We start from the raw sequence: 16,528 nt of genomic DNA, 5'->3' as shown, positions 1-16,528 counted from the left end.
TCACTGGCATCGAGAGCCACCTTGAAAGGCTTTGTCTAATCAGGTCTGGCCAATACTGGGACAGTGGTTAACACGGGTTTTAGGCTGTCAAATGCCTTTTGATAGTCCGCTGTCCACTGAAACTTCTTGCCTTTTTTTAACAATTTGGTGAGTGGAGCAGCCACTCTGCTAAAGTTCGGCACAAACTTATGATAAAATCTACTCAATCCCAGGAACTGTAGTACTGCTCTTTTTGTCCATGGTGTGGGAAATTCCACAATTACTTTCGTTTTTGTTTCCTGTGGGGCCATTCGTCCAGGTCCTATAACATGGCCCAGGAAGATGACTTGGGCTTTGGCAAATTCACTTTTAGCTCGGTTTACCACCAAGCCTGCCTTCTGAAGTCGACCGAACAAGTCTGATAAACGCTGTAAATGTTCCTTCCACGAGTGTCTAAAAATCACCAGGTCATCAATGTAAACAACACAGTTGGGTAATCTGGCAATGACCTTATTAGTCAGTCTCTGAAACATGGCTGGAGCATTTTCATGCCAAATGGCATGACTTTGAACTGATATAGTCCATTTAGCATTACAAAAGCTGGAACTGCTTTTGTTCTCTCTTACAGAGGTACTTGCCAGTTGCCTCTGAGCAAGTCCAACTCAGGGATGTAAGTTGCTTGTCCCACTTTTACAACATAGTCCTCCAACCATGGAACTGGATATGCACGAGTGTTTTTAACGGCGTCGACTTTGCTATGGTCCACACATAACTGTCAGGTGCCATCTGGCTTTGACACCATGACTATGGGTGAGCTCCAGTCACCGTAACTCACTTCAATCATGCAATTTTGGAGCATGCAATCTATGTCCTTCTGGACCTCTGCCAACTTTAAAGGGTTACTCCTATAAGGAGTTGCTTAATCAGAACAGCATCTCCTATCTCTACATCATGCACAATTAGGTTAGCACTTCCCAGTTTATTTCCGTATGTTTCCCCATGTGATAGTGATAACTCTTTCAAGTCATTTTGATCTTCTTGTGAAGGTAACTCAATAATTTATTCCAATTTTTGACAACTTCCTCATTGTCCAATTTGATTTAAGGAATGTCCAATTCAGAATCCTCTGAACCTGGTTCTTCCTTCTGTGCTGTAATCATAAACATTTCCTCTTGTTTTCCTTCCTTATTAAAATATCTTTTGAGCATATTCACATGACACATTCTGAGATTTCTTCCTGTCTGGAGTCCTTATCAAGTAATTCACTTCACTCAATTTCGTTTAGATTTGATAAGGTCCACTAAACCTTGCTTTTAAAAGTTCACCTGTTCCTGGAAGTAACACCAATATCTTATCCCTAATTGCAAAATTACAAATTTGCGATTTGTTACCCACTTCCTGTTTTATTGTATGCTGTGATACTTTTAAATGCTGTGTACTCAACTCTCAAGCTCTATTTAATCATTCTCTAAAATTTGACACAGTCTAAATGAGTGGTCTCTGAATTATTAATTTATCCTTAATCAATTTTAATGGTCCTCTTATGCCTCTATAATCTTGTGACCACACAATCATCGAAAATTCCTGAATAAAGGTGCTGTATTTCTTCAGTTGCTTGTGTCTCAACTAGAGTAGGCAGCACACCTACCGGTGAATCGGCTATATCATTTGCAAGGACAATTGTATTCCTGGAGCTGAGAATTTGTCCAGTACTCCTACCACAAATTCTCCACTCTTCTCTGGACTCTCTAACCTCATGTAACATAACTGAGCGCTGTTTGTCTCACCATGAATTCCTGTTACCAGCACCCTTTTTGGTAATAATCCCTCAGGAATGTGTATCTCCTCATCTTTCAGCATTACAGACTGAGAGGATCCTATGTCCCTTAATATTGTCATGTCCTTACCTATTACTCCTGGCCTATGTGAATAAATTTTACCCTTGCATATATATATTTTTAAGCAGATCTAGCACTTCTTCCTTATTCAACCTCTGATTTTCTTGTATATTCTGAGGCAGTTGCCTAACTTCCCTTGTGCTTTTTGTTACTAGTCCAGCAAAACATCTAGGCTTGTCTGGATTTCCGACATCTGGCTTTCTCCTAGTCCACCAATACAGTGATTTTGTGTGGCCCAATTTATTACAATGAAAACACTGGAGCCTTTTAACTTCTTTGTACCCCTCCAGGGGTTCTTTTTTACCCTGTGGTAAGTTATCCTTATGATCTTCACTGAGATCTAGCTTTCCCTTTCCACGTGAGGATTTCTCTTTGCCCCAATTTCTATTCCTCATGGACTGAAACTGATTCTGGAAGCCAAACCGTGTTTTATGGATCAGCTCATAATCATCAGCCACTTCAGCTGCTAACCTTGCTGCTTTAACTCTCTACTTTTCCATATGAGTTTGCATTACTTCCTCACTGAGCCTACCCTCAGCTTTTATCTCCAGCCTTTTAAGCTGACTTTCCTTTTTAAGTGTCAGTTTTTACAGTTCAAACACTCTCTCTTTTTCTTTCTCTGCTCTCTCTTTTTGCCCTCTCCTGCTGCTCTTTTCCCCTCTCTTCTGCTTTTAATTGTAACTCAAATTGAGTCATTTCTGCTGCCCTTTCCTTACCTCTCGCCTCTAACTCAAGTTGCTTCATTTGCAAATTAATTCTTGCCATCTCTATAGGTTCTGATGGTTTCTCCAGCAAGTTTGGACGCTGAGCTACTGCTGTAATTATCTTCCCATTCCTAACAGAAGCAGGCAGTTCCAATTCCAGCTTCTCTGCTAATTCCTGCAGCTTGGTCTTATTCACCTTTTGCAAAACGTTGAAAGTCACTGCATCCACATTCAGAAAACTTTTGGCAACTGAAAGAGCCATTACTATCCCAAGCTTTGTCTATCCAACTGAGCCAGCACCCAAAATAAAGACACTACAACCTACCACTCGCTGTTTAAAATCCCACAAAGAGCTCCCAAACAGTTACAGACTAGGCCAGATCACTCAAAACATTCTTGCACAGGCAACACAAACCATAACTTTGTAAGTTACTTCGGTAAGTGCACAGTGAAAGTTACCCACAGTAAGTTAGCTAGGTTGACTTCTAGGTTTTAAAACAGATAGAAATTTATTCACAAAATTACATAATGAAACACAAAGCACAGAATAAAGAACCCAACAGAGCTCAGTCTATCCAAACAGTCCTAATAAGCAAACCCCCTTGAAAACTAGTATAAATGGAACAGGCGCTTACAGGTTGAAGTTAGAAGGACAGAAGGGGAGAGAGAGAGAGAGAGAGAGAGAGAGAGAGAGGTTCCACACAGCTCACTGTTGAACCCCTAACTAGTTTTGGACTAATCTGCTCAGCTAGAGAGCTAACCACTCCCCTTTCATTACACAGGTCACTCCTAAAACTTGACCACTTTGGCCTGAAGCCTCATCTGTTTACACATAAACAAAAAGGTTTCTCAACACCCTTTAAACTCTGTACCAAACCAGCCTAATTGGCAATGTAAGTCAGAACAAAAAATCAATGACAGTCTCCTTGAGAAAAGAAACAGCTTTTAGAAAAAAGGAACCTGCTTTGTGACAGGCATTTGACAAGACTCCTTATGGTAGACTAAGGAGAGGGAGTACTTGGAATACAGGGAGACCTGGCTCTTTGGATACAGAACTCGCTCGAAGGTAGGAGACAGAGGGTGGTGGTGGAGGATTGCATTTTTGACTGGAGGCCTGTGACCAGCGGTGTGCCACAAGGATTGGTGCTGGATCCACTGCTTTTTGTCAGTTATATCAGTGATCTGGATGTGAAAAAGAAGGCATATTTAGTAGTTTGCAGATGACACCAAAATTGGTGATGTAGAGGACTGCAAAGAAGGTTACCTTAAAGTACAATGGGACTTTGATCAGTTAGGCCAGGGAGTGACAGATGGAGTTTAATTTGGATAAATGTGAGGTTCTGCATTTTGCAAAGGCATATCACGATAGGAGTTATATACTTATATTAAAGTCCTGGAAAGTGTTGCTGAACAAAGAGACCTTGAGGTGCAGACTCATACTTTCTTGAAAGTAGAATCAAAGGCAGATGGGTAGTGAAGAATTCACTTGGTAAGCTTGCCTTTACTGATCAGTGCATTGAGTATAAGAGTGGGGAGGTCATGTTGTGGCTGTACAGGACTTTTGGAATACTGCATGCAGGTGTGGTCTTCCTGAGATAGGAAGGATGTTGTGAAACTTGAAAGGGTTCAGAAAAGATTCATAAGAATGTTGCCGGGTTAGAGTTACAGTGAGGGGCTGAATAGGCTGGGACTATTTTCTTTGGAGTTGTGGAGGATAAAGTGTGACTTTATAGAAGTTTATAAAATCATGAGTGTTACGGATAAGGTGAATTGCAAGGTATTTTCCTCAGGGTAAGGGGAATCCAAAACTATAGGTTACAGGTTTAAGTCAAGAGGGGAAATACTTAAAAGCACATAAGGGGTAACTTTTTCATGCAGAAGGTGGTGCATGTATGGAGTGAGCTGCCTGAGGAAGTGGTGGAGGCTAGTACAATGGCAACATTTAAAAGACATCTAGATGGGGATATGAATAGCAAGGATTTAGAGGGATATGGGCCAAATGCTGGAAAATGGGACTAGACTAATTGGGGTTATCTAGTTGGCATTGATGAGTTAGACTGATGGGTCTGTTTCCATACTGTACACCTCAATGACTCTGGGAGGTTGGAGGCTGGGGATTGTGTGATGAGTCACTCACTTGCTGCCTTCCCAAAGCCTGTTCACCATCTCCAAGGCAGAAATCAGGAGTATGACGAAACACTCCCCACTTGCCTGGATGGGTCAGCTCCAACTATCCTCAAGAAGCTCAACATCATTCAGGACAAAGCAACCTATTTGATTGGTAACTCAATGGCATGGAAATAGATTGAAGTCACCCATATAAAAACGAAAGATAGCAGATATTGAAAATGAGAAATAAAAATAGAAAACTTTTGAAATACCCAGCAAGAGCATCCCCTTTGCAATCTTTGCAATTTCCAAATATTTATGGGATATTGTGTCGAGTTGCTGAGGCATTAGAATTTAAGCTAGGAGAAAGTGAAGATTGCAGATGCTGGAGATCAGAGCTGAAAATGTGCTGCTGGAAAAGCGCAGCAGGTCAGGCAGCATCCAAGGAGCAGGAGAATCAACGTTTCGAGCATGAACCCTTCATCAGGAATGAGGAGAGTGTGCCAAGCAGGCTAAGCTCCAGCTTTTTAGGTGACTTTTTTGAGATTAATTTCTCTGCTTCATCATATCATTATTGGAATGATTTGTTTGCAATGACTTTCACAGACCAATTCCAGATGGGTTTTTCCAATGATCGGCAGTGGGTTAATGGTTATCATTAAACTTCTATTTCCAGATTATTATTGAATTTAAACTCTGGCACCTGTCATGATGTGATTCAAACCCAGGTCCACAGAACATTGCCTGGGTCTCAGGATTAATAGTCTACTGATAATAGCATTAGGCCATTGCCTATCTGTGTATTAATACTTATGGCAGCTTTTGAATGATCACATAGGAAAGTCAGAAAATAGAATCCAAAATGAAGAATCTGTATAGATACACCATAACACCGTAATACAGATCAGAGATAAGCTACAGGATTTCAGTGCAGATCTCTGATCTATGTTTCTACTAATCACCACTCCATGCTAGGAAAACAGATACCTGAAAAAAAACCTATGATGATTAATAACTGGATAATTAAATAAATTTTCATATTCTAGAGTAAAAATGAGACATTCAGGCCTTGTTCACCATATTAATTTCACTGACTGAAAAACAAAATCAACCATCAAAGTATAAAAGGTAACTTACAGAAGAAAACGTAATTCCTGTCAAATATAGAAGAGTATTGTTCGCAGGAGAGGTGTATGGGAATGTTATAGTCATTCTAAGGTATGGAATTGGAAAAACCCCATCATTGTGGATCTGTGAGCAAAACAAAAAGATTTCATTTTAGGAGCATTTAATCTTTCAGAAGTGTTTTAATTAGTGGTAGTGACATGTCACATTGCTTTCAGGCAGAAATGATTGGTGCTTCAGGATCAGTTACTCAAACATTGTACAACATAGTTGTAGAGGTGAAATTCATTCTGTTGCTAGTTTTAATGAAAAGCAAGCATGGGTGCAAAAATATCTCAGTTATGTACACATTCAGTGCTCACCAATATTTTTATCTAGGCATGGAAAAATCTATTTAAGTTACCACTTTCTATTTCTAAATTTCAGTTTAGTGCTGTAGTCACATCAAAATTCTGTACACAGTTTCCCTCAGTGATGAAGACTTGGAGAGAAGTGGCAGATATGTGACTTTGACCAGTAGGTAATACAATTCTAGCTTCATTGATTTTGCTAGGGCTCACAACACACTTAGCACTTTCCACTGACAGTCTGCAATCTGTTTTATTGGGAAAAAAGATTAAAATGTTGCAAAATTTGATAGCCTTTAAATGTACGCGGGGATCATGATATGCTACTCATTGCTTTTGTTTGCTTCCACACAAATTCCATGTTGCACGATAATGTAACTGATTGTGGCAAATACTTCCATCTGACTTCACCTGACAAAGGAGCAGTGCTCCAGAAGCATGTGATTGCAAATCAACATGTTGGAGTATAACATGTTGTCATGGGACTTTTGATTTTGTCCACCTCAGACCAACACTGGCCCCTCTGCATTGTGGTGAGTAGTCCTTGCTAAGTGCATCAGTTAAATCCAGTCTGCATCTCTTAAAGGGGAGATGCATTCTGGCTGGGCCAGCAGGTGGAAATCATTCAATTAGCAATCTCAATATAGAAGTATTGTGAGGAGTTGAATTTTGCCCACAATGGTTGGAGGTAGGAGTGAGGACCAAGTTCCAAATCTAGCTCTGATGCAAATATTATTAAAACTCAGATTTTCATCAGGCTAAACCCTTGGAAATGTGGCTTGGTGGTGAATTAAATCCAAATGAGAGTTGGCTGGAAAACCAGCTATGAGTCCTTTGGGGAATGCCCAGTGAAGTTAAATACCATCTGGGTACTTAATTGGTCAATGGTGGTTTTTCCTAAGGATTGAAGATTCAAGGGACAGAAATCATTTCCCTGAGAACTGACAGCAACTCTCCATTGCAATTGTGTCACTGCGGGAGCAGTGGTAACTGCTGACAATGTACCCACCAGGAACCCAGGATCAGTGAGGGAACCAGACTGCTGGTGAACAAAGATAATGGGTGTGGGGAAGGATCAGACGAAAGGATTCAGGGTGGCTGCAAGCAGCATCTCCCCACCTCCTGATGCCAATCTATTCCTCAATTAGGCACCACAAGCCTTTTAATGAGGGGCTGTCTTCTCACCTCTATCCCAGAGTCCACAGGCAAACCTTTTGGGGTCCCCTGTGAGGACTGCCCTGCCAACTGCTGATCGAATACCTGTAACAGTGGGATTAGTGTCCATCCGATCGGCAGGAAAGACCTATTGGTCTGCCAGAAACACTGACACCCCAGGCTACCAGTAGGTGGTCTCCTCCAGTAAGCTGATCTGCACCCTACCCCCATCACAGTGAAGCCTGGAGGCTGCCTGAATATCCCAATTATTACCAACTTTTATAAGACTCTTAATTAATCTCATGACCTGACTGCTATTGTTTAATGCATTTACTTTGAAAGAGTGAATGTAAATCCGATGGTGTCACATGCATTATACAAGGCAATCAGAGAACCTTCAATGAAGTTCCAATGGCAACAGATGTGTCATAACTAGTTTTAGGTAGTTTTAACTAATAATATCTATCCAGCCAATGGAACGTACACTGATTGGTGTCATGACAATAAGCTGCCTCTTGCTTTGTAAGACAAGTGCTTGTTGTTAAAAGTCAATGGTCTGTTCTCTATCACTAGCCCCCACTGGACAGGCCTTAGACTGCTCATGGAAAGGAGGATTGGTGGGAGTATTATTGCAACCACTCAGAACCCTGTAAAAACATGGTGAGCTGTCATGGGCTTCGTTGCTGAAATATCTCAAAATAACAAGAGCTGAGAGAATTGATTTTATCCTGGAGAGGAAAAAAAATCCGAAGACACGTGAGTTTATCACTTTGAGAACATAGACCATTTGACAGTAGCTGAAACATATAAACCGATAAGCAGTCAGCAGCATTCATGGATGCAGTAAGACAGTAAAGGTAGCAATCCAGTGGAAAACTTTTACCTCCAAGCGGATAAGAGGAGCAGCCACATGAGAATAAAGTTAGCTACACTGAACAGAAAACATTTTTAGAGACAATGTTCTTAATTCTGTTTCAATCATTGTAAAAAATTATTTGAAGTTGGTGAAGTTCCAAACAAGTCTAATTATATACAAAACAACATAAGTACCAAGTGATAGATATAGCTAAGTGATTCCATAACCAAGGGCAGTTCTAAGCTTTGCAGTCATGCCACATCCAGTTATGACTGATCATGAACGAATAAAAAACAACTCACTAGACGAGGACGCTTCACAAACAACCCCTTTCTCAATAATGAGGGAGCCAAGTACATTAGTGCAAAAGAATAGCCTGAAATATTTGCAACAGCCTTCAACCAGAAATGCTGTGTCGATGATTTATCTCAGCTTAATCTAAAGTACTTAACAAGACCCATTGTGGCCGGCTGGTCCAGAAGAATTAGTCATAACTAGTGAGTTAGCAAGTTGGATGCAAAATTGGCTTGGTCATAGAAGACAGAAGGTAATTGTACAGGAGTATTTTTCTGCCTGGAGATCTTGTATTCTGCAAGGATCAGTGCTGGGAGCTCTCTTGTTTGCAATATATAATATATAAATGATTTGGATGAAAATGTAGGTGGTTGATTACTAAGTTAGCAGACAACATGAAATTTGCTGGAGTTGTGGATACTGAAGAAGATTGTTAAAGGATGCAGTTGGAAATAGATCACTTGGAAAGTTGGATGGTGAAATGGCAGGTGGAATTTAATTCAGCCAAGTGTGAGTTGGTGCATTTTGGGAGGTCAATTACAAGAGGATAGTATACAGTAAATAGCAGGACCCTTAGGAGCATTGATAAACAGAGAGATCTTGTGGTCCAAGTCCATAGCTCCACAAAACTGGCAACACAAAGATAAGGTGGTAAAAATGGCATATAGTATGTGTGCCCTCATTAATCAGGTCACTGAACATCAAAGTGGCGAAACCATGTTGCAACTGTATAAAGCTTTAGTCGGGTGCAGAATTCTGGTTTCTGCACCAAAGAAAGGATGTGGAGGATTTGGAAAGGATGCAAAGAGGTTTAGCAGGATATTGCCTGGATTGGAGAGCATTAGCTATAAGGAGAGGTTGGACAAACTTGGACTATTATCACTAAAGCATTGGAGGCTGAAGGGCAACTTATTAAGTGTATAAAATTGCTTGTGGAAGGTGGTAGTGAGTTGCCTTCTTGAACCAATGCAGTTCATGTGATGCAGTTAGACTCATAGTGTTGTTCGGTAGGGAATTCCAGGATTTTGATCCAGCGAATTGAAGGATAAGTGATATATTTCCAAGTCAGGACAGTGTGTACTTTAGAGGGGAATTTGCAGGTGGTGATGTTCCCACGTATCTGCTGTTCTTTGAGATGGAAGTGATTGTGGGTTCAAATGGTGCTGAGTAAGGGCCCTTGGACAATCTCTGAGGTGCATTTTGTACATGCTACACACTGCTGCTGCTAAGTCTTGATGGTGGAGGGAGCAGATGCAGTGCCAATGTAGCAGGCTGCTTTATCCAGGTTGGCATCAAGCTGCTTGAACATTGTTCCAGCTGCATTCACTGAGGAAAGTGGGAAGTATTCCATTCAACTCTTGATGGGTTATTTAAATGGTGGAGAAGCTGTGTTTCCTTGATTGCTAGCTTCTGGCCTGCTCTTGGAACCTCAGTTCGTATGTAGCTAGTCCAGTTCAGCTTCTGGTAAATGTAATTCCCCAGGCTATTGTGGGTGGCGCATTCAGTGATCTCAGTGAGTCTCTGTCTCAATGCAATCCCCAGGTCATCTCCTCTGCCCCGACTCTTTGCTACCTTCCCCCACCCTCCTCTCTGGCCTATCACTTCCATCCCCACCCCTTCCCCTATTGTACTCTTTGCTACCTTCTCCCCAGCAACACCCCACCCCCACCCCTACCCCCCCACTTATCTCTCCACCCTGAAGGCTCCCTGTCTCCATTCCTGATGAAGGGCTTTGGTCCGAAACGTAGATTTTCCTGCTCCTCGGATGCTGCCTGACCTGCTGTACTTTTCCAGCGCCACTCTAATCTAAACGCTGGTTTCCAGCATCTGCAGTCCTCACTTCTGCCTGATACCATCAATTGACAAGAGGCCATTTTCTCTTGCTGAGGACAGTCATTGTCAGTTATTGTGTGAATAAGCTCAAACCTGCATATTGTCCAGGTCTTATTGCATTTGGTGATAAACAGCTTAAGTATCTGAAGAGTTGTGAATGGTGCTGAACATTGTATAGATCTTGCATGGGTTCCGCTCCACTTTGATGGGGTCTCCTGTAGATGAAGGCTGATGAGTACACATTGAAATTGGATTGGTGAGCCTGTCACAAAGTCCCGATTTAATATGCAAGAGGAGGGCTTGTGATATGGTGGTCAATATTCCTACATCTATGTTGGAAACTTTGGGTCCAAGTCCCACTCCAAGGCTTGACAGCCAATGAAAGTGTGTTGAAAATACAGTTGCAGGTTCCATCCAAACTTCTGAATCATTCTGACATGCACCAGTAGTACACAGTAAGAGCAGGAGAGATTCTTGGTCAATCATATATGGAATTGGAGCCTCTATTCTCTCTGTCCAAGTGTCTTGGCTACATCTTACATGTATAAATGTCAATTATAGAGTCATAGAGATGTACAGCATGGAAACAGACCCTTCGGTCCAACCCGTCCATGCCGACCAGCTATCCCAACCCAATCTAGTCCTACCTGCCAGCACCCGGCTCATATCCCTCCAAACCCTTCCTATTCAATTACCCATCAAAATGTCTTTTAAATCTTGCAATTGTATCACCCTCCACCACTTCCTATGACAGCTCATTCCATACACGTACCCCCCTCTGCATGAAAAGGTTGCCCCTTAAGTCTCTTTTATATCTTTCCCCTCTCACCCTAAACCTATGTCCTCTAGTTCTGGACTCCCCGACCCCAGGGAAAATACTTTGTCTATTTATCCTATCCATGCCCCTCATAATTCTGTAAACCTCTATAAGGTCACCTCTCAGCCTCCGACGCTCCAGGGAAAACAGCCCCAGCCTGTTCAACTTATCCCTGTAGCTCAAATTCTCCAACCCTGGCAACATCCTTGTAAATCTTTTCTGAACCCTTTCAAGTTTCACGACATCTTTCCGATAAGAAAGAGACCAGAATTGCACGCAATATTCCAACGGTGACCTAACCAATGTCGTGTACAGCTGCAACATGCCCTCCCAACTCCTGTACTCAATACTCTGACCAATAAAGGAAAGCATACCAAACATCTTCTCTACTATCCTATCTACCTGCGACTCCACTTTCAAGGAGCTGTGAACCTGCACTCCAAGGTCTCTTTGTTCAGCAACACTCCCTAGGACCTTACCATTTAGTGTGTAAGTCCTGTTAAGATTTGCTTTCCCAAAATGCAGTACCTCGCATTTATCTGAATTAAACTCCATTTGCCACTTCTCAGCCAATTGGCTCATCTGGTCCAGATCCTGTTGTAATCTGAGGTAACCCTCTTCGCTGTCCACTACACCTCCAATCTTCGTGTCATCTGCAAACTTACTAACTGTACCTCTTATGCTCGCATCCAAAACATTTATGTAAATGACAAAATGTAGAGGACCCAGTACCGATCCTTGTGGCACTCCACTGGTCACAGGCCTCCAGTCTGAAAATCAACCATCCTCCACTACCCCCTGTCTTCTACTTTGAGCCAGTTCTGTATCCAAATGGTCAGTTGTCCCTGTATTCCATGAGATCTAACCTTGCTAATCAGTCTCCCATGGGGAACCTTGTCAAACACCTCACTGAAGTCCATATAGATCACATCTACTGGTCTGCCCTTATCAATCCTCTTTGTTACTTCTTCAAAGAACTCAATAAAGTTTGTGAGATATGATTTCCCATGCACAAAGCCATGTTGACTATCTCTAATCAGTCCTTGCCTTTCCAAATACATGTACATCCTGTCCCTCAGGATTCCCTCCAACAACTTGCCCACTACCGAGGTCAGGCTCATCTGTCTATAGTTCCCTGGCTTGTCTTTACTACCCTTCTTAAACAGTGGTACCACGTTTGCCAACCTCCAGTTTTCCGGCACCTCACCTGTGACTATCAATGATACAAATATCTCAGCAAGAGGCCCAGCAATCGCTTCGCTGCCTTCCTACAGAGCTCTCGGGTACACCTGATCAGGTCCTGGGATTTATCCACTTTTACCAGTTTCAAGATATCCATCACTTCCTCCTCAGTAATCTGGACATTTTGCAAGATGTCACCATCTATTTCTCTACAGTCTATATCTTCCATATCCTTTTCCATAGTAAATACTGAGGCAAAATATTCATTTAGTATCTCCCCCATTTTCTATGGCTCCACACAAAGGCCGCCTTGCTGATCTTTGAAGGGCCCTATTCTCTCCCTAATTACCCTTTTGTTCTTAGTATATTTGTAAAAACCCTTTGGATTCTCCTTAATTCTATCTGCCAAAGCTATCTCATGTCCCCTTTTTGCCCTCCTGATTTCCCTCTTAAGTATACTCCTACTTCCTTTATACTCTTCTAAGGATTCACTCGATCTATCCTGTCTATACTTGACATATACTTCCTTCAACTCAGATTCCTCGCATCTCCTTGGTTGAGCCAGTTGATTAAATGGCCAGTGTGACTGGGTTGGTGGTAACAACACTGGGTCAATGCCTGCTGTGGAGGGACGGATTCAGGATATGCCTCCTTTCCCTATCCATTGGGGAGGTCATCGCATTGGATTTGTCATCAGACAGACAGCTCAAGAAGAAAAAAAAATGTCAAGGCTCATGGAGTATCACCGTACCAACTTGGCACAAGGCAGAGAGGAAGTACCCATCCTTTCCAGTATGGATGTGGTGGCCCAAGTGTGATGCAATATTTGACAGCCAAGACTTTAACTTCCAAGGCAAGGCGGGTAGAAACCACTGAAAAGTTCACTTGCTCTCCACAAGTGAATAGAATCATAGAATCTTCCAGCACGGACACAAGCCCTTTGGCCCAAACAGGTCCATGCCGACCAAAATGTCCATCCACGCTAACACCATTTGCTTGCACTTAGAACATAGAACATAGAACAGTACAGCACAGAACAGGCCCTTCAACCCACGATGTTGTGCCAACCATTGATCCTCATGTATACACCCTCAAATTTCTGTGACTATATGCATGTCAGCAGTCTCTTAAATGTCCCCAATGACCTTGCTTCCACAACTGCTGCTGGCAATGCATTCCATGCTCTCACAACTCTCTGTGTAAGGAACCCACCTCTGACATCCCCTCTATACTTTCCTCCAACCAGCTTAAAACTATGACCCCTTGTGTTAGCTATTTATTCCCTGGGAAATAGTCTCTGGCTATTGACTCTATCCATGCCTCTCATTATCTTTTATACCTCCATTAGGTCCCCTCTCCTCCTCCTTTTCTCCAATTAAAAAGGTCCGAGCTCAGTCAACCTCTCTTCATAAGATAAGCCCTCCAGTACAGGCAGAATCCTGGTAAACCTCCTCTGAACCCTCTCCAAAGCATCCACATCTTTCCTATAATAGGGCGACCAGAACTGGGCACAGTATTCCAAGTGCGGTCTAATCAAAGTTTTATAGAGCTGCAACATGATCTCACGACTCTTAAACTCAATCCTCCTGTTAATGAAAGCCAAAACACCATATGCTTTCTTAACAACCCTGTCCACTTGGGTGGCCATTTTAAGGGATCTATGTACCTGCACACCAAGTTCCCTCTGTTCGTCCACACTGCCAAGAATCCTATCCTTAATCCTGTACTCAGCTTTTAAATTCGACCTTCCAAAATGCATCACCTTGCATTTATCCAGGTTGAACTCCATCCACCTCTCAGCCCATCTCTGCATCCTGTCAATATCCCGCTGCAGCCTACAACCTTTGTGTCATTTGCAAACTTGCTGACCCATCCTTCAATCTCCTCATCCAAGTCATTAATAAAAATTACAAACAGTAGAGGCCCAAGGACAGAGCCCTGTGGAACACCGCTCACCACTGACTTCCAGGCAGAATATTTTCCTTCTACTACCACTCGCTGTCTTCTGTTTGCCAGATAGCTGTATCTGTAATTCTGTATCCAGATAGCTAAGTTCCCCTGTATCCCATTCCTCCTGACCTTCTGAATGAGCCTACCATGGGAAACCTTATCAAATGCCTTGCTGAAGTCCATATACACCACATCCGCAGCTCGTCCCTCATCAACTTTTCTAGTCACATCGTCAAAGAACTCGATAAGGTTTGTGAGGCATGACCTGCCCCTCACAAAGCCGTGTTGACAGTATTTAATCAAGCCATGCTCTTCCAGATGGTCATAAATCCTATCCCTCAGAATCCTTTCTAACACCTTGCAGAAGACAGATGTGAGACTGACTGGTCTGTAATTTCTGGGGATTTCCCTTTTTCCTTTCTTGAAGAGAGGAATTACATTTGCCTCTCTCCAGTCCTCAGGTATGACTCCAGTGGAGAGCGAGGATGCAAAGATCTTCACAAGTGGCAAAGCAATTGCATTTCTTGTTTCCCAAAGCAGCCGAGGATAAATCTGGTCCGGGCCTGGTGACTTGTCAATCTTAATGTTTGACAAAATTTTCAGCACATCTGCTTCCTTTATCTCTATCCATTCCAGCATGCACACCTGCTCTTCAAAGGTTTCATTCACTACAAAGTTCATTTCTTTCGTAAAGACAGAAGCAAAAAACTCATTTAGGGCCTCCCCTACCTCCTCAGACTCCACACACAAATTCCCTATGCTATCCCTGATCGGCCCTACTCTTTCTTTGACCTTCTCTTATTCCTCACGTAAGTGTAAAATGCCTTTGTGTTCTCCCTAATCCGTTCTGCCAAGCCTTTCTCGTGCCCCCTCCTGGCTCTCCTCAGACTATTTTTGAACTCCTTCCTTGCCTGCCTGTAATCCTCTAGAGCTGAGCTTGACCCTAGCTTCCTCCACCTTATGTAAGCTACCTTCTTCGTTTTGACGAGAAGCTCCACCGCTCTCGTCATCCAAGGTTCCTTTATCTTACCACTTCTTGCCTGTCTCAAAGGGACATATTTATTCATCACTCGCAACAACTGTTCCTTAAACAGTCTCCACGTGTCTATAGTGCCTTTACCATGGAACAATTGCTCCCAGTCCATGCTTCCTAATTCATCTCTAATCACATTATAGTTTCCTCTTCCCCAGTTAAATATCTTTCCATTTTGCCTAATCCTCTCCTTCACCATAACTATGTAGAATGTGAGGCAGTTGTGGTCACTATCACAAAAATGCTCTCCCACCACAAGATCTGATACCTGTCCTGGCTCGTTTCCGAGCACCAAGTCTAGAACGGCCTCTCCCCTCATTGGCCTGTCAACGTACTGAGTTAGGAAACCCTCCTGAACACACCTTACAAAAACAGCTCCATTCAAATCTTCTGCTTGAAGGAGGTTCCAAACAATATTGGGAAAGTTAAAGTCACTTGTCCCTATCCTTCTTAACCTTTCCTATCCTTGTATTTGTCCAAATGCTTTTTAAATGCCTCAACTATTTCCCCTGGCAGCTCACAGATGGTGCATCACCATCTATGTAAAAATGTTGCCCCTCAGGCTCCCTTTTATTCTTTCTTCTTTGACCTTAAACTGATGTCCATGATTTCCCTGGGAAAAAGACTGAGTGCAGTCACCCTGTCCATGCCTCTCATGCTCCTTTACATTTCTATTAGATTCACCCTCAGTCTCCCATGCTCCAAAGAAAAAAGTCCTAGCTTGTCCAACCTCTGCATATAACTCAGACCATTGAATCCTGGCAACATCCTTGTAAATTTCTTCTGTACTTTTTCTAGCTTAATAACATCCTTCCTATAACAAGGTGGTCAAAACTGAACATAACACTCCAAGTGCAGTCTCACCAATGTCCTGTATAACTGCAACATAACTTCCTGACTTCTATACTCAGTGCCCTGACTGGTGAAGGGCAGTGTGTCAAAAGCCTCCTTCGCTGCCCTGTCCACCTGTGACTCCACTTTCAGAGAACCGTGAACCTGAACTCTAAGATCCCTCTGTTTCACTACACCTCTTAAGGTCCTATCATTCACCATGAAACTCCTACCTTGATTTGATTTTCCAAAATGTAACACCTCACACTTATCTATATTAAACACCATTTGCCATTTCTTGGCTTACTTCCCCAGCTGATCAAGATCCTGCTGCAATTTCTGATAACCTTCCTCTCTGTTCACAATGCCACCTATTTTAGTGTCATCAACAAACTCATTAATCATGTCTTATACA

General features: G+C 42.5%; 1 protein-coding gene across 1 annotated transcript in view; it reads right to left on the bottom strand.

The window, feature by feature from the left end:
- Window positions 1-16,528, bottom strand: part of itga1 (integrin, alpha 1) — a 216,134-nt gene that overhangs the window by 22,093 nt on the left and 177,513 nt on the right. Inside the window, exon 26 of the mRNA XM_060822674.1 lies at window positions 5,828-5,941. Within this exon, the coding sequence (XP_060678657.1) occupies window positions 5,828-5,941 (114 nt within the window). The remainder of the gene's footprint in view (window positions 1-5,827; window positions 5,942-16,528) is intronic.

Source organism: Hemiscyllium ocellatum, chromosome 1 (genome assembly GCF_020745735.1).
Source record: "Hemiscyllium ocellatum isolate sHemOce1 chromosome 1, sHemOce1.pat.X.cur, whole genome shotgun sequence".
NCBI lineage: Eukaryota > Metazoa > Chordata > Chondrichthyes > Orectolobiformes > Hemiscylliidae > Hemiscyllium > Hemiscyllium ocellatum.
Note: the sequence above shows the minus strand (reverse complement) of the source record. Positions and strands in the feature narration are given on the sequence as shown.